Below are 19,399 nucleotides of genomic sequence, written 5' to 3'. Positions count from 1 at the left end.
AGTGCCTGATATCTGTACAAGTAGATTGCCCTAATGTCAGATGGGTTCTCAGTGTCAGCAGATGGGTTCTCAAGGGAGATGCTCTGATCCTACTGCAGTAGAATATGGAAGGGAACGAAAAGAGAAGGGTAATCTGTTTTATGACTAAGCATCGCTATACTCCATCAGTGTGGTGTTTGTGGGCTATGGGTTTGTGACATACATGACTTTTGGTTGGTTTGTTCTGCTTAGACTCATCTCTTAGCACTTGGCACTGCTGTGGTTGATGGCATGCTGTGGCCCTTCCCTCTGCAAGAGTACTGTTCTGTACATCTGGATTAGGGCTAAAGGCTTTTCAAGTATTGGGATGTGCTGTGTATATTAAGAATGATTATTATGCTTTTACAGTGAATCTAAAGCTTTTCCAGAAGTTTTAAGACTTGCTCTCCTTGCTTTTAAGACTTGCTGTGGTGCACACAGGGTGATATATGTGAGTTATAAAAGTGACAGAAACTCTGCACCAAGTTGGCAATGTAAAAGTGAAGTTTAAGGAAAAAAAAAAAGGCAAACTGATTTATGAGAAACATAAAGGAGCTGTGATGTACACAGAGTTCACTTGATAATTGCAGTAGCAATGGCTGACTGACTTGCAGAACAGGAGGAACATTCATGAACTGGTTATTTCAGTTCTCCCAAATAAACCAAGGAATGGGCTTGGGAGGCAACATCAGAGGAATCTCTGTTTTGGGGGATGTTTGTACTGAAGTGAAGGGAAATGACTGACGGCAGAGTGAGCAGGGGTGGGGGAAGCCTTAAGCTGTGTATTCCCTTAAAAAGCGTGCTCTGGGGGGAGTGGGGAAGGCGTGGTAAGCTCCAGGGGACAGCAGAGTCTGAAAGCAGTTATTAAGGAACCAAACAAGTTCTGCCTCCATCCTTAGATCACTGTTCCTTGCCACCCTCACTTGCATCACCTCAAAAAAACCCCAACAAAATCGATCTAGCTTTGCCACTGGTGATGGCGTTTATATTAAGCCATTGTCTTTTAGAGTGTAGCATTTTAGAAAAACTGTTTAGGAGTGGGTAAGTTGTTTTATGAACCAGTTAGCTTAATAATTGAATTGTGCAATACCATCCAAGATGAAAGGGCAGCACATCTTTTGGATTCTCAAAGTAATTAATATGCAGATCTGTTTGGGATACTTTCTTGCAATTAACTCCTTAAAGTGAGGAACACAGTCTGGAAAAAAAATTACTGATCAAGTGATACAATTTTACTTCATGTCTGTTGCATCCTATTAGTGTTCAAGATATTTTGAGCAAGCATGTACATTTCAGAATATTTCACAGCATGTGCTGAAACAGAAATACCTGTTGAGCGAAACTTTCATAAGCAGAACTGCAGTGTGTATGCACGTTCTCCAAAATCTTAGTGCAGGATTCAGGCATGCTGTCTATGAACATTTCTTTGATATTAATAGCTAAATCATATTATTCTGACCTTTCTAGTGCCTGCAAATGAAACATATCCCCACTTCAAATATCTGCACAGCATATGCAAATGACTGCCTACTAGTCATTGCCTAGTCCTGATCAGGTCTGTAGAGCTGAAGTTAAGCTCTTAATTTCCTTTTTACCAAGCAAAAACCCACAACCAAAAAGTCCTCCAAACCAACTCTGCAATAATGGAGAAGAGATACTTGATAACATCGAACCGTGGTTGTTGATACCTATAGAGAATTATCCTGGCAATTAATATTCAGCTGAGGGGGTAGTAGGTAAGGATTAGGAAAGTAAAGAATTAGATAAGAGGAGAAATCGCAGGTCCCAGACGAAGCTGACTTTGAGGGAGTGGGTTATTGCATGTCTGGAAACCCTTTGTTCAAATGACCCAAATTTGAACCACTGCTTCTTAACACAGGTCAAGTGACACATCAGTTTCAGGAAAATTGAGCATACTTGTGGACTTTCCAACAGTTCAAAAAGTTAACTACTACATTTACCTTAGAATTGGTTCCATCTTCATTGAAAATAGTTATCAGTATAGTAATACCAAGTTGAGGAAAATTATTCTTAACGTTGTACTTTAAAGGACCTAAGCTAAATATCCTTTCTTCACTGTCACTCAGAAAGCCTGTAACATATTTCTGTTGCAGTTTGCAATAGGGCTGTATTTGCAGTTTTGAAGAGCTATATTTTGCATTCCTGCTTAAGTAGGTAAATGAAAATAACTTATTTGCTAATTAAAAAAAAAAAAGTTCTATTTTAGACAGGCTGTGCAGCGTTTTTTTATGTGAGTGGGTACTGTACAGGTACTTTGTGTGTGTTCACAACAATGTATATTTTTTATTTAGATTATTATATAGTGAGATTCATTTTACAAGGTATTATGGTTTGGCTTATTTGCTACTGGAATTTAAAATAGCAGTAACTGAACAGTATGTGAAACACCATTTGTTAATTATTGGTTTAGAAATTGTTACTTGCAGACCTTCAAATCATAATGGTTCTCGGCATTTCTTACTTCTGTTTGGGGCGTGCTCTACTTTTCAGAGTTTAGAAGCATCATCTTTGTGTGGCTTTTTAGTATACCAGGTTACAGGGGTGTGATGTAAGTGGGACAGAGGACTTCAGGAATAGCCTAAGCTAATGGGGAAAGTGCTTCAAGAATGAGTTAATTTGCCATTTACCGTAGTATTTAAACTCTTCTAAATTTGTTATTTGAAAGAGTGGCTTCTTTTATACCTTCATGTACATAGAAATATATAAAAAATAATCTTTTATATTTTCCAAAACATTAAAATTGTGTGAGCAGACATGGAGAAAACTCATATTCAGCATGTATGTATAAACATGCGGAACATATAGTTATGAAGACAAATATACATCTGAGGCCTTAATATCAGTCTTATGGCAAGTTTAACTCAAAGGTTCTCTTCAAATACTAGAAATAAATTTGACACCCTGGAACTCTTTCCAGCACTGGGCATAGGATTTCTGTGTTTGCTCTGAATTTGTTGTATCGTGAGTAGTTCTGCTGACTTAAATAGGAATACTGGATGAATAAAATTGAATATACTGGCAAGCTTGTCAAACTGTTTCTAGGATTTTGTATTGTATTACTAAAATTTTATTACTAATTACCGATGTTTTGCATAGTAAAACTAATAGCATTGTGTTAGCTATGGAAGATAAGTAATCAAGTAGGCTTCCGCTGATTGCTCTCATTTGATAGTAAGTGATCTGACAGTAATGTCACTTAACTAAGTAATTAGTAATGATAACTGACTATTCTTTGTATAAAATGAAATAAACTATTTTGATTTTTATGATGGAAATTTCAATACCGGTAGCGTTCTAGTTGTATGTATTGGTTGTTACAGGTTTTTGTGTGGCTTTACTGTTTCTTTTCTTTAATTCCTTCTCTCTTATCACAATGCTAGACGTATACAAGCACTAGCAACAACTCCATGTCAGGCTCCTTGAAGCGTCTGGAAGATACTACAGCTCGATTTACAAATGCAAATTTCCAGGAAGTTTCTACACACGTTTCAAGTGGAAAAGATTCTTCAGAGGCTAGAGGGTCAGAGAGCAAAGGGAAGAAATCTGCAGGTCACAGCTCTGGTCAGAGAGGGAGAAAGCCTGGTGCTGGAAGAAATCCAGGAACAACTGTGACTGCAGCTAGCCCTTTTCAGCAAGGTATTAATCGTTACGCAGTAATACTTCTTTTGCTTTGACATGAATTAGACAGAAATCTCACATATGTAAAAAAGATTACATATTGAAAAGTAGTTCATCCTTTATCCTCAGTAATGAGAATATTGTTTTACTTGGGAAAACGTAACTTTTTTCAGGAATAAATGTTTATTGTCATAACATGAAAAAGAAGGCTGTGCATCTTTAAAGGGCAAAGGTGATATTTTTGTTTAGGTTGTTTAGGGGATTTTCTTTCACTGATAAAACCAGAAGTTTTGTTTCTTCTGAACAGTTAATCTGGGGTAACATTTAACATGAAATTGGGTCTGTGGGTCTTTTGTAGCTCTGCTTTATAATTAGTGCATATTAGAGCAAAGCTGGACTAGTGTATAGAATGGGGTGACTGCTAAATAACTCTTCAAGTCGCACACTTTTAAAATATGCTATTTTCCTTGAAGTTAGAGATGTTGCTGTGAGTTTTGATCTAACTGTTATGTGATGAGCACTTCTGAATTTGTCTAGAACATTTTCAGTTTTTTTCACCTGAAATACTGGAGTGTTTTTTATTTGAATTTTCAAAACTTGTAAAATTTTCCTCTAGAATCTCAAGTTTAAATAAAAATCTTGCCTACTGTAAGTGGCAAAATAAAACTTCATTAAATACCTAACATTTCTTTAAAGCTACAATAAATTAAGTTGATTAAACTTACTTAAAATATAAAACACCTTTTATGATTTAAAAACTAACATAAAGCAATTGTAAGTAATGTTTAATGGACTTCTAGTGATAAAATACTAATTTTTATAGGACTTTTTTCAATACCGTATGTCATTATTTAGAGAGTATTTTCTCGGTGAGACAGTGGTCACCAGTTGAAGTTTTACAATATAATGCCCATATATGCCTTCAACCCTAAAAAATTACTGAATTTCAGTAAACTAGATGGGTGTTTGTATTTTTTAAGTGTGCTTACTTTTCTGCCTTGCATGTGCTTGCTCAGCATTGAAATGACTGCATTCCAGCTAGTACAGTAACAATGCAGTTATATTACATAAAAGGTCTTTATGGTTCTCTGACAATGTAAAGAAGTCTTAAAATACCAATTTTATACACTTTTCTCTACTTCTTTTCCTGTCCTTCTGAAAAATACCTCTTCTGTGGAACACCTCCTCAGCCAGGGTAAATTAAGTGCAATTGCTGTTCACTTGACCTATGTCAGACCCCTGATTTAGGTAGAATGGCAAAGAAGATTGCAAGCATAGTGTAAATGTGATCATGGCATGTTTTATCAGCTGCCTTCTTTTTATATACAAGTGTGTTTAAAAAAAAAAAAAAAAAACAAAACTTGCTCTGTCATGTGTTTGTTGAGGCTTCAAAACACCAGAGATATCAAAAGTGTTTTAAAATAAAAGCTGTTATTCTCCTTTCATTAATTTTTACCTTATTTGTGCCCCAAATTTAGCAATCTGAGATTCAGGTCCAGCAGAATAAGATCAGCAGTAGAAATGAGTCTTTGCTCTTCTAAGTTTTGTATTTTAAAATACCAGTCTTTTCCATTAATTTTCATCAGCTATGGAAAAAAAATAAAAATTGTACTTTTTTTTCCCTCTTTAGGAAGCTTTTTGGGCACTCCTGGGAGCATAAAGTCATCTTCTGGAAGTTCAGTTCAGTCTCCCCAGGATTTTTTGAGTTTTACAGAAACAGATCTGCGAAGTGACAGTTTCACTCATTCTCAACAGGCTTCGTCAACCAAAGATGTACATAAAGGAGAGACTGGGAGTCAAGATGGAGGTGTCAACTGTTTCACTTCCTTAATTGGTCTCCCTTCATCATCAGCTGTTTCCCAATCTAAAAACTTTGACAGCTCACCTGGAGACATAGGTAATTCAAGCCTTACTTCTACAGCATACAAAAGAGCTCAGACTTCTGGAATAGAAGAGGAGACTGTAACAGAGAAGAAACGGAAAGGAAATAAGCAAAGTAAACATGGGCCTGGTAGACCCAAAGGAAATAAAAGTCAAGAAAATATTTCCCATCTTTCAGTTTCTTCTGCTTCCCCAACTTCATCTGTGGCATCTGCTGCAGGAAGTGTGACAAGCTCTGGTCTTCAAAAATCTCCAACTTTGCTCAGGAATGGAAGTTTACAAAGTCTTAGTGTTGGCTCATCTCCAGTGGGTTCAGGTAGGCATTCACTGGATTTGTTTTCTTATCTCAAAAGACCGCTGTCATTTTAGCCTTAATTCTGAGTATGCTTTTCATGAGCAGAGTATCATTTCAATTATCTTGAAAGTCATATTAGTGGAAGAAAAGTCAAATTTAGAATATAGTGGTTGGAAGAGTAAGTTTTGTTCCATATATAGGTGCCACTATGCTGTAGTTGGCTGTTGTAGATTGACATATGTAATGGTCTGTATTTTATATAAATGAAGCTTTCTTGAGGCTTTAGGGGAAAAATAAATGGCATGAAAATAGGATATCTGGAAATTGTGTGGTAGGTTAAGCTAACTTGAGAGAGTATATAGACTGTATAGTCTGTATGTTTTTGTTACATAGAAAAACCAAAATCAGTACTCAGGCATGTCAACTGTGCTGAATATCCCTCAATTTCTTTTTTTCAGTTTAGCTCAATTAAAAATCAAAATATATATATATGGAGATATTATCAGTTTAGACTTGTAAGATGTTATTCTGAATCTGGACTCCTGTTCACCCAGATGATAATTCCATGACCTTGTGTGCTTTTTAGGAGTTGAAATTGGCTGGTTTGTTCTTCCTCTGTTCAAAATGTCTGTGCTACTTGGGCTGCGAGAGGCTTTCTGTCTTCAGTAAACCTGTGTGTGGAATGATATTGCAGAGTACTGTACCAAAGTCTGTCCTGCTTTGAAGTTTCCTTTGAGGCCTTTGTGTTTAGATAAAAATAATAGCAAAGCGAGACTCACTAATTTGTCATTTTTGTTGTTGTAGTGGGTTTTTTTTTGCTTTGTTTTCATTTTTTGAGAAGGAAGAAAAAATTGTTGTAATTGAGGTAACAGATGGAAGTTATGAAGAAAATGACCTGTCTTTCCTTGCTTTGTATTTGTCTGAGAATATTCTGGTCTTGTCAGCTCCTAGTACAGGCCTTCCTCTTGCCATGTCTGTCCTTGTTTCCTTTGTCCTTTTTGAGATCTCATTCCTCTAACTGATGATAATGTTAAACATGTTGTGTAAAAATCTTTGAAATACATGGATAGGAGCACCTTGTTGGTTTTACTAAATTTATCATGATATGGAGTATATAATTTTGCCTTTGTTGAACGTACTTAAAATTTTGCTATCCAGCATCCTGGAGTAGACCTGTCTTCTGAAATAGTGACATTGTGTGTAGGTGTTGAAGAAATATATATAAACAAGCGAGCTCCTCCCCACCCCCAAGCAAAATAAATAAATAAATAAATAAGGAAAGCCACAAAACCAGAAAACCCAAAGAAACAAAACCAGATGGGAAATCTGAGCTGAAAATTCATCCACTAGCTTATGGTTAAGTCTGGGCATATTGTTTTAATGTACTCTTTCTCCCTCTTTCCCCCCTTTCTTTTGGTTGTAGTGCTTCTTTCCTCACTTCATCATAAGCATTTTCTGGGTTTAGCAGACCATTTAAAACATGGTTATAATGCAGAAGGGCGTATCAGTATTATCAGAAGCATACATCTTCTCATGTATGATATGCTGATTTTTCTCTTCCTTTAAAATGTCTCTGTATTGTCTAGTAGCAGAATAGGACAGACAAGTGAAACTAAGCTATTTAACCCAAATGTAATGTAAATGTATAAGAAATGTAGAGAAAGTCGAGGCAAAAAGTTTATGATGATTCTTATTTGGAATTGTTGTGTTATTTCAAAGAAGCAGAATCAGAAGTGTGTTAGGGCATATTAACTAAGAACTTGAAACACCTTTTCAAGAATCTCCTCGGCAGCTTGGTTTTTTTTTTTTTTTAGGTTCCTTTAGGAACTGCAGTTATCTTTTGTAAGGTTAACTATCAAATTGGGCCACAAAATGACTATCCCGTGCTTTCAGAACCTGTGTTCTACACATCTTCTGGAATTCCTTTGTCACAGTCAAGGCAATCTTACTATTTCCTACATTTTTATCTCTACATCAGACATATTCTGCTCTTGTCCAGTCTTCAGTATGCTCTGGCTAGGAATGCTAGATGGTTTTTACAGTAAAAGACCTATCCAAACCCATTGTTGTACTTCAGTATAGCAGTATTTGAAATTCTGACATACAAACAGTTAATGTTTTTTGGCACAGGCCCCTTTGGGTTTATCTTACGCCTTATCCAGGCAAATATTCAGCTTTATACAGGAGTTTGACTATACTGAAGCGTTCAGTAATATATTTTATATATATGATGATGCCTTTGCTGTGCATTATGCTCCTCTGCAAGGAGATGATCTTGCTCTTAAGGTCATCAGCTTACATATGATGTAAGACAATGTCGAGCTTGTAAGTAGATAAGTAACTCATTGAGATGGACGCCCTCAGAGTTCGTGGCTAAGACTTCAAGAAGTTATGTTTAAACTCCTCTGTGGTCTTTGACTTATAAACTAAATCTATTGGGGGATAGATAAAATTATTCTGAAACAATTTGTGCTATTATGTTTTATCAGCAAGAAATCTTGCTGTGTTAAAAAGCCTGTTTGTGTTCCAGATAGAATCAGATAGAAAGGACAAATTGTTAGTAATAGATATTAATGACTTTTAGGACTAAGCAGACTGTAGGAAACACACAAGGCCCAGTTTTTGTCCAAAGTTCATGTTGAGATGTTTTTCAAAAAAATGCTGTCATTCCTGTGATACTCATTTCAAAAAGTGATATAAAAGCTATATTCCTTTAGATTTTTCCATAGGTAATGCAAGTATCAGAGTGCTATATTTAATTATGGTATTTATTTCCTCCTTAAGAGTAAATTTGAGAAAGTTGAGAAGAGATATACAGAGCACAAGATTTTTCAAAATTCTTTGTCAGAGAGAGTCTTCAGCGCAATGATAGACTGAAATATCATTGAGAGCATTTCAGTTCACAGAAATGGTTACAAGTCAGTGTGATCGTAATCGTTATGTAGAAAGAATTGATACTTCTGATCAAGAATTTTTCCTTGGTCATTGCATTGTGACAGAAAAATAAAAACTTGGACCCAGAGCAGTTAGTTAGATGGGCTGCTGCTGGCAGGATGTGCTCAGCTTTTCCTGATGGATGTCTCTCGGCTGTCTGGCTCTGTTGTCGTGCATCAGCTCCCCTCCCAGTGTTGCAAGTCTTCCAAAACTATTGAAGTACTGTTTTGAAACAAAACTTTATTTTTTTTTAAAAAAAAAAAAAAAAGGAAAAAGGAAAGGACAGTTTTATTTTCATAAAGAGCTGTAGAAAAAAATTTTGAGTGAAAGCAGATACAAGGGCTTTCTGAAGTGATTATGCTTCCCAAGAAGGGGAAGGTAAATTCTACTAAGGAATGGATTGCATGTCAGGCTGTTTAGGCCAGCTTATATCAGAGAAGTTCTTGACAGCTGTGGGAGTGAGATTTTACCTGACCAGTTAATTGCTGTATGAGAACATAAGTGTCCATCAGGTTAAAACGGAAGTTTTGAAGATTAAATACTTGAAACTAGACTCCTAAATTATGGTGTGACTCTGGGTGTTGGTTTCTAGTTACATTGCAAAACATATCATTCCTCTTTACATTTATTTAAGATGATGTTATACTTACTGTGCTCTGCTAATCAGCAGCAAATGGTTTGTTTAAATTGGCTATGTACACTTAATGCATTTTGGATTAAAAAAAAAAGGTTTTGGTAGTTCTTTATTTCTGGAAAAGGCCTTAATATTTTTTAAACAGCTTCTCAGAAAGGTGTAATACTTTGTAAGTTACTGTTTGAAATTGTTTATCTGAGCTTTGCAAATCTACCCAAATATGAATTTCATTATGAATAAAACAAATTTTGTAGGTCTAGATACGTACCTATAACAAACTATTTGCAAAATTGGCATCTAAAGATGATGTTTGTGCAACAGTACGATATCTGTAGGAATACTTTGTTAGTTGTGTCTGTACTAGCAGAGAAAAAAGTGAACTGGGCATAAAAGCCAGCTAATTGCTCTGCTTAATGTTTTTCAAATGCAGCTACAAATTTTCGGTGTTTTGGGGTGAGTTTTTCTAAGAAATCTTACCCTTTTTTTTTGTAAACTGTACTCTAGTTACATTTAACATGTAAGCTTGCAATCTGCCACATATAGATTTAGGCTTAGGCTTGAATTCTTAATAAAAACTCACTCATTTTATGTGTGGGTAATGAAGGGAAGCTACACTGTATAGCTGAGAACTAGCTGACGGCATTGCTGTTGTTGTTGCTGCATAGTGAACAAAATAGCCTGCTCTTCCAGGAGTTGATTATCTTTGCAGATACAGCGAACATGTGATGTTATCATTATTATATTAAAAAAAAGGGTGTGTGTGAAAGAGAGTGAGTACTGGAAGTTCTAGTTTTGTGCTTGAGTTGTATTAATTCTTTAGCTTGTTTTATAAAGCTAAGAATTAGAATTGAAAAATGGGAATAGACACTGAAACAAGTACGTTTTCTCTCATATGAGATGTCTTTGAAGGACTTGATGTTTGCTTGAGAGATGTATGTCTTCTGTGGAAGATCAAGTAAATCTTAAACGAAATTCTGTTGCCATATGGAAACAGCTGTGAGCTATGGGAGTTGTTTCCCTACTTGTAATGTTTAGTTCCAGGGATCTCCTTTAAAAATTACACTTCTGAAACTCTCTTCATTTTATATCATTTTCTATCTGTATTTTTAAAAATTAAAATGTACAACTTTGAGTGTGAACATTTTTCAGCATCTGGAGTCAATTTACTAGAGTACAGCATTCCTTGTAAGTCAAATGCAAGATAGCAATCAGTCTTTTAACTCCATAAAATCTGTTAAAGGTGACAGGCGAATATAAAAAATGTGCGGGCGGGGGCAGGGAAAGATGAAGCTTGTAAAAGTGGCCATGGTTTGGGTTTTTTTGGTTTACCCTTGCCTTGAAAGTTGTACTTTTAAGATCCTGCAGACTTTCAAGTCTTTTCAAGAAAGCAAATGTAGATGAAAAGAAGTAAGTGGTGTATTTTCAGCGGTTTTGTACTGCAAAGACTGTCCAGTTCATGTGGTGAAACTTTTGTTTTCGTTGATTTTCCCAGTTGGAGGTGATAGTATTACAGTCAGGTTTTTAAAATCAGAAGGAATTGTACCCGGTGGTTAAGCATTACATTTATTAGATGTGAAGAGAAGAGCCCCAGTATCAGAAGTTAAATTGGGTGAAAGTTGTTTCAGGATTAAGATCGGAATGACTACCTTCTGTGTAAGAGGCTGATGTCCAGAGGCTGTACTAGATTATCCTAATCCTTTCTGAGACTATAAAGTTTTAAAAGAAAGTGCTAACAAAACTAAAAAACAACCCCATTTAGACCCCTGAAATAATATGGTAGTGTGAAGAAGAGTAGGTACTTTAAAATAATTGAAGTTTTAATTGAGAGTCTTTGAATGGAGACAAATCCAGTAAGACTTGCAGTGGACAGAATTGTGTTTTGATGTACAGTATCTCCCAGAAGCTCTCCCCTTTTTTTAAACAGACCAAGCATGTGATTATCAACTCCCCATTTCCCTGTGCTTCCTTGTAATTCAGATAATTTATGTTATTCTCTTAACCAGGTTGCATGGGAGTGAAATATCTAAGAACTAAGCTTCCTGAAGGTTCCAGTAGCCTGTGCTGTTGTGTGGTACTGTGTGTGTAGTTTGGTATGACATCTGGGGGCATGTATACCGCAGAAATTCTTTCTCTGTAGTGAAATACTGGGGTTGCTCTGAAAGTAATGCCTCCTATTTTATTATTTTGGCCCATGATGCCAGAGGCAGATGTTGGTATGGCAGTAGGGGTGGAACCTTCCTGCCAATATTCCATTGCATTTTGCTGCCATGTGACAGATGGCAGCAGAGGGGCAGTCTGACAGGATGGCGTCTGACTTGGAAGTGCAGATGAAGCAAAGGGGTGGAATTGAATTCCTCCCTGCTGGAAAAAATGTCTCCCATTTATATTCACTGGCACTTACTGAACATTTATGGAAATCAAAGAATGAATGTGAGCACAGTGAAGCGGGGGGTGGTACATTTCAACAGTGGTCGCAGCGATGTGAAAGACAAGCCACGTAGCGGATGGCCATTCAGAGCTGTTGCACCATGAATTGAAGAGCATCTTGATCACCTCATCCGTGTGTGTCGGCCAGTTATGACCAGGGAACTGTGTATGGAGCTGAATATTGGCTTCAAAGCATTGAAAATGATGTTGGCAATGTTGGATTATCAGAGTTTGCACCAGGTGGGCCTTGCAGATGCTCACAGACAAACAAACGGTACAGTATATGCAAGTTTGTCAGGACCTGTTGAACCACTGTGAGGCTGAAGGTGACAGTTTCCTGTATTGCGTCATTACTGGTGACAAAACGTGATGTTACCGTGATAGGCCAGAGTAAAAATAGCAGTCCATGGAGTGGCAACATGTGAATTCCTCTAGTAGTTTAACCCCAGCAGGTGGCTCAGCAGCACAGAGTTGTTGACTCACTCCCCTCCATTCCAGTGCGATGGGGGAGAGAATTAAAAAAAAAAGATGTAGAACTTGTGCATTGAGATAAAACTATTTACTAAGGTAGTGGAAAGGAAAAGGATAGTAGTTATGACTATATATATGTATATATATGAATGTATAAAACAAGTAATGCACAAGCAATTGCTCACCACCCACTGACAGATGCCCATCTAGCACTCAGTGAGAGTAAGAGAGCCAGATGGATTCCCACCCTCTTCAAAACTCTCCTTCTGCATGAAGTGCCTGGTGTCATATTGTATGGAATATCCTTCTGGCCAGCTTAAGTCAACTGTCCCGGTTCTCTGCCCTTGCAGCCCTTCATTAATATGAGCTGATAAACTGGAACGGCCTTGGCTCTATCCAAGACTGCTTAGAATAACTTTAAACAGCAGTGTACTGTAAACTTTGTTTTGTTTCTGGAAGAAAAATATAGCATCATACCAGACACTGAAAAAAACAGTTCTGTCCCAGCTGAAACTAAGACAATTCGCCACTGAAAAACGAGATGCAGCTCTCAGTGGTCAGAGTGATGTGTGCTGTCTTTTGTGATAGGAAAGAGACTATCTTTCTGGATTTCCCGGAACACAGGCAAACCATCAACTTTGACTGCTACGTTGTGATGCTAAGTAGAAGGCTCAGACTTCCAGAATCAGGCCAGCGAAGACAACGTTTCTCTTGCAACAGGATAATGCCAGGCCCCATACCAGTTTGAAGGCTGGCACATTGCCAGTCTTGGCTGGACTGGTTTACCATACCCACTGAATAGTCTGGATTTGGCACTGTAGAATCCCTTGTCTATCCAGAGATAACGATTTGGCTTAGCCATACTGAGTGGTGATATATCCCAGTGTGTTTTAACTGTATGTCAGTTCCTGATGCTTTACAAATGTTACCTCTATTAGTTGCTTAAAACCTGCAAGATCCTTGGTGATGATTCATCTGGATGTGAGCTCATTTTCAATAAATCTCCCTAGCATAAATATAATGTATAAAGTTGTCCAGATAGACCGACAACGTATTTCCAGAAGATTGTTCAAATAAACCTCTCTTTCAGGAGCATTAGGCATAATTTCAAAAATGCTGTAGGAGTTCTATATACAAGTATGCTGTATGCAGGAAGTATACTGTCAAAATACTTAGCAAAGTTAGTGTAAGAGCTTGTGTGGTGGGAACACAAGAAATAGTAAGTGAAACAAACTATCACGTACTGTTGGAAAAGCTGCTTTATTTCCAGTCCTGATCTGGACTTCGGAGTGGAATTTTTGTCAATTTGAATTGAACTGGGACTTAACTAGTCCAGATGTAAACTCACTACTTTGTATTGCTCTTATCATACTTTTAATTTTTATTCAGCTTTTGATTAGAATTCATTTTTTGGTGTCAGATCTCATAGATAACCTACGGTGTCTGCAAGAAGGCCATAAGGATAATATTAAAAAAAAAAGCTGTTAATTTTGAAAGTGGTCTAGCTTATTGCATGTTTTTATGAGGAAAAATATTTATGCAGTAGTTCAGTGTTTTTTATGAAAAATAAAAATAAATAAATCCTGAAGAGGATTCTTGTTAGACTAAGTGACTTGAAGAAACTGGAATTTTTAAATCCAAAACAGTGAAGTTTCTCTAGTCTCTAGAACTGTACAGCTCTAAGAACTTTAATTTAGAAGAGATTCATGAAAGGTGTAAACGGAGCTGAAGAATATCAGTGTGGGTCTGGGGATTGTGCATGTGTAGTCTTCTCATACCGTTTGTATTGACTGTGTGATTTGTTTTATACCTATTTCCTATTGTTTATTTTGCACATTTATGAGAAGATATTCTTAATAGGAGTGACTAGTAGTTTCAAGTACATTTTTAAACAAACCAAAAAGCTACCCATAAGTCATTAGTATAGTTTGCTTTCATACAAAAATCCCAAATGCAAATTTAAAAGAAGAAAAGAGTTTGTTGTAACTGTCACAGACTTAATTTCTAATCTGAAGGATTCAGTGGTTTGTTAGGGTAAATAACATCATTTTGAGGGACCTTTACTTTTGTATGCAAAAACAATTCTCTTGAGCACAGTTAATGATCGGTAAAAGAATGGCAACTCAAATGAAAGTATTAATATACACTCAATTTTAATGTATTTTGAAATGAATACGCTGGAAGTAGCAAAGTCTTCCTGACATTTTGAAGAGCACTGATTCTGAGGAATAATAGTTATGAGTTTTAAAGCGAGCAATAGCTGCTACTGTAAGAGTAACGTGAGGCTTTCAAAGGAATGATTCAGCCATGACTGAGAAGAAACTTCATAAGGGAGCAGAGATGGAAGATGGAGGAGTGAAATACAGTTTTTAAGTGTACATGCCAAAAACCTATGTGATTACTGTTCACCATTCTTACCCTTCCTTGACACGTCAGCATATTGGAGTTCGATAGCTTGGCTGCAATTGTAGGAGAAAGCTGGGTGTCTGGGATTGTTCTTCAGTGAGGGAGAGTCAGGGAAGGGTTCCTGCCAGTAGAGGCTGTTGCAGCAGGAGCCCAGGCAGCTGCTCTTCTTTTTCATCTGCCTTCTACTAATCTGTGGTTTGGGAGTAGTGGTAGAGGTTCAGTTCTTCTGTTCCTTTTTGAGTTTTGGGAGAGCCTAGGATGAGCTTCATTAGTCATGTTGGACAGGAGGTACAGAGAGCACTGATCTGTGTTGGCCATGGCTGGATGGGATCTGCATTCGGATGGTTTGTTTGAAAGGAATTAGGTTAAACATATTTTTTCTTGCTAGGATTCCTTACATCTCACCCGTAGGCTGAATATCAGTGACTGTTCTTCTCTTCCCTGTATTTGTCTGAAATTTTTGCTACCATTTATCCTGTTAATAGCTGAAACACGACAAGCAAATTTCATATTTGCATGCTATAAGGAACTGTAGGATCTTTCTACTTCCTGTCAGGAATCTTAAGTATTCAAAAAAAAAAAAAAAAAAAAGGTTTCCAAGCAAAGATCAAAAGTGAATCATTCTAGCACATACTTATTCCATTGTAGCATATGCTTATCATGAAAATCTCATTCTGATAAGCACAGTAAGAGACTATTAAATTCTAGTGTATGTCCTGGAAATGGTACTGTTCTAAGGATTTAGTATACTATGAATGTTAAAATAACATTTTTTCCATGTTTAATAGTTGCGGTTGGAAGGAGTTATACTGCAGCTTGTTTGTCTCACTTTGTCTTTAGTTATGTTTGTGAGTTGCCAGACAGCTACTTGTGTTAACCGTAGTGCTGACTGGGTCTACGGAACTGTTTTGTCAGCTCTTCAACTGCATCTCTTCCTAATTTGTCCATAAAGTATGTGTCTTGTAGTAGTAAATTATTCACTGAGGCACATCTAGAGCATTCTGCTTGGAAACTCGGAAAGGTCTGAGTGGTGTGCGGGAGCATGATGCATGTGGCAGTTTGGTAGTCCCTGTGCTGTATAGTTTTAGAGAAACAAAAACAAAAAGTATAGCTTCAGGCAATCCGGAGTGTTCTTGTGTAAGAAAAATAATAATTAAAAAACCCTATCTCTTTAAATTTGAAAGAGAATTTCCTTAGTACAGAAAGATTGAGCATAACTGGGACAAATTGATGGCACTGTAATCAAATAAAGGCTTTGCAGAATAAGTGTGGGTGAAATGATTCAGCTTGTAAGGGTAGCAGACAGCAGTTGCATCACGTCCTCTACACCTGAGGCAGAATTAGACCCAATAATTTAATTTGTATGAACACAGTAAAGCCATATTAGCTCTGTGGATTTTTCTAATATAGATAGATAGGATTTTTTTTCTTGGCCATGTTAAAGCAATAGTTTTGATTTTTTAAGTGTGTTGTGCAGTGTTAGTAGTTCTTTGAAAACTGTTGAGGGGGTTGATTAAAATTATTCATTTTTATCAGATTCATCAGTTCTCAAAAACGTACAAAATCACAATTTTGTATGTAGTGTTTTTTTCCCTACCACAAAATTAAATTTTCAAAACTGTTATATTTTATATTATAGACTTGGTCTGTAGTGCTGATGTGGCAATTACAGTCTGTGTTGCTTTTTTCTTCTGGTGACTCTAGATACAAGGAAAAGTTCTAAACTTACTGATTGTTTTTCCATAGAAGTACCTTTGACTAGTTATTCAAGATTAGGCAGTATGTAAAAAGCAATGATTTTTTTTTTATGACTTCCAAATTAATGTTGTGATTTTCTTGAAACAAAACCAGAAGCTAAAATGGTCTTTATTTCAATTATTATTATTTTTTTAAGCTGTTGTGGGGAGAATAAAGGAGAGAAAAATAAAAGACGTTAAAGTCAGTCACTCTGTTAGATGATGAACATTTTTAACAATCAGACCTCAGAGACTGGTGCAGCTAGAAAGTTCACCCTTGGAAACACTGCAGAGATGTTCACTACTCTCTGGCATTCTGTCGTTGTGTCCAAACAGACATAGGTGCTGAGCACTTTATTCATTAATGATGTGGAAAAAGTGAACTGGTATATGGGAAATAAAATGGTTTTGTAGTTGTGAGCTCTTTATTTTTATGTATGAATAAAATGGCGGCCTAAGCGGAAGAGGTGTGCCATCAGCACAACTGCCTTCTCTTTATAACTGGGCATCCAAGTGCTGGAGTACCACATAGGCTGAACTGCAACGACTGTTGACAGAGGGTACGAGTGTGTTCATGGTCACTTCGTGATCAGAGACCTGCGTGCTTTAGATGACAAAAGAAGAGCCCTTGAAGAAAAGTTCACGTGAGCGTCTTCTTTGGTTTGCCACCGGTTGGAGTTCTTCCTCTCTGTTCATCTGAGTTCTTCCTCAGCTGACCTCCCCAGGTCTGGGAGAGACGGCTCTTTTGTGTTAAACTTCACAATTGCAGAGTCAGGCTCAATCTATCAGTGAAGCAGAAGGATGCCTCGTGATTAACATTAGCATGTCAGCTTCAGTTTAAGTTTCCAAATCTGTTGTGGACAGTGAAATTAAAATCAGTCTTTTGTTGGGGAGACTGAATGTCACTGGGAAGTATTTGACTTTTTATTTGTAATGGTAGCTTTAGAATGCAGCTAATTGGCACGTGCTGGAATGTTCTTATTATACCAGGAGTTTAAAAGCTAACAAACACTGACAAAAGAAATGTGAGTAAAAAATTATAGTGGTTAGAAATAAATCCATTTTACAATTTGAGCTACTGTAAATGATCAGAGCTCTAATACAAGAAAGATGTATTCAGGTATATTATTGTTCACTGAAATTCCTGTCTATACATATATTCTTTTGTGTGTCTGTTAAACATGATCTTAACATGAAGCCCTTTTTCTCCTAACTCAAAAGCTTTCTCGAAGTTGATGAATACCATACATAATGGTAAGTTATATTAGAATCTTTTTCAGAGGTTCATTTATCCCAAAGGGTAGCCTTTTGTAGAAAATCCTGATTGAAGGTCTGCATATTCTATTGATTGGGTGAAATACAGGTCTGCAGTGAGTCAATTGTTCAGTACTTGAGTGAAAACTTTGTAGATTGTCTGCAGGAGCCTGATAGGTCAATAGTTCCTCAGTTCTCTTTTTATGATCTTTTTGTATGTGTGCAGTAAAATGATAACAGTTTTATTCTAGTTCTAAGATTCTTTTCTTTAATTTTGTGAATAGTGTTTTTAGTTCTTCTTCTGTGCTCCATTCATAGGTGTGTTATAGTGGTATCTGCCTCAGGAATTCTCTCACTTACCTTCCTGACTACTTAAATTACTACAAGTAATGCATGTGAACGTATCCTTGTTTTGTCCATTCTTTGTTCTGACAGCCCAGTGCTGCCATTTGTGTTGCTGGTAACAGTACTATCAATTTCAGAGGGGGCAATATCGAATCTTTAATGTATCTGATTGCAGTTTCCCTCTAGTATTCAGTATTAGCTTTGTGTCCCTAGTTGTGTATTTACTCATAGCTTGTGGAAATGAAATATATCTTATTAAATTTACTTTTTCAAGGCTTTTGTTCATTTATAGGAAACAATCATAGCTATACTCACAAGTTACTGAAAGATTCAGTGGGATATTTACACTTAAAAAGATCTCGTGAGGATAGTTTTAAGGATGATCAGTTACTTCTCAGTGTTGTATTTAAATGATGTCAGGCAATCTAGTTTGAACTTTGAAGTTTTTTTTCAATTGATATCCGCTACATAGAATGATTTTCTCATTATTGTATGTGTATGTAGGAAGAGCAGTGCTGTATTCATTTTAAATTCTGTCAATGTGGAGTGCAGTGTATGCAAAAGAACTTACTTTGCATGATGAAATTCTTTGCATCTTAAGCTAGCATTCATTAAGAGTTAGTAGGACTTCTGCTTTTCACACTGTTGGAGCCATGATTACACGTTAGGCAGATGTCTGTAGTGGTAGGTCTCTTAAAAATAAATAAATAAATTGTAGTCTACATGTCATGAGAAATGCTGAAATTTCTCTGGATTTGCTTTGCTTTAGTAATACAGGTTTAGCCTTTTCCCTTTTGATATAGGGTTTCCCTCTCACTCTCCCAGGTGTACAGTGCTCTGAACCAGCTTTGAGATGAAGGAAAGCAAGCTCACCATTTTTCTGAACAAAAATAAAACATCTGAAGGGTATCTGAGAAAGTGTGCTGAATTTGGACTTGGTGAGTTTCTGCTGTTTTATAAGCAGAGCTTTTTTGCTGTTTAATGTTGAAGAAGTATAGGTTCACAATGAAGTGCAGAGTAAAAATGGATGGAACACCATTTGTCATTACTTCTTCCCACATTGCAGTATTTTTAAAAATTGATTGTGTACTCCTAGCACCAGCTTAGAAGTTCAAATGGCATAAACGGAAGTGGTTACTTATTATTGTATGCTTTCTTGTCAAGCAGTAACAATGCTTTGTAGGAACACATGGTTGTGGGACAGGGTAACAGTACCTACATGTTTGTTTTAGAACAGGATGGGGTTTTTCATCTAATCTGCCTGGCATGCATGGGAGTATGCATGTGTGCATGTTATTTACCTTCCCATGTTATTCTCAGAGTAAGATTTTAGAGTTGGTTACTTCCTTCCTCCTCCAA

At 36.7% G+C, this 19,399-nt stretch overlaps 1 protein-coding gene across 9 annotated transcripts in view; it reads left to right on the top strand.

Moving 5' to 3' along the window:
* The window catches only part of MLLT10 (MLLT10, histone lysine methyltransferase DOT1L cofactor), a 121,878-nt gene that overhangs the window by 58,216 nt on the left and 44,263 nt on the right, over window positions 1-19,399 (top strand). For all 9 annotated transcript variants that reach the window (XM_021387932.1, XM_021387931.1, XM_021387939.1 and 6 more), the window contains 2 exons: window positions 3,420-3,675; window positions 5,288-5,854. In XM_021387932.1, coding sequence (XP_021243607.1) covers window positions 3,420-3,675; window positions 5,288-5,854 — 823 coding nt within the window. The remainder of the gene's footprint in view (window positions 1-3,419; window positions 3,676-5,287; window positions 5,855-19,399) is intronic.

This window comes from Numida meleagris, chromosome 2, assembly GCF_002078875.1.
Source record: "Numida meleagris isolate 19003 breed g44 Domestic line chromosome 2, NumMel1.0, whole genome shotgun sequence".
Taxonomy (NCBI): domain Eukaryota; kingdom Metazoa; phylum Chordata; class Aves; order Galliformes; family Numididae; genus Numida; species Numida meleagris.
The sequence above is the reverse complement of the archived record's forward strand: the minus strand, read 5'-3'. Positions and strand labels throughout refer to the sequence as shown.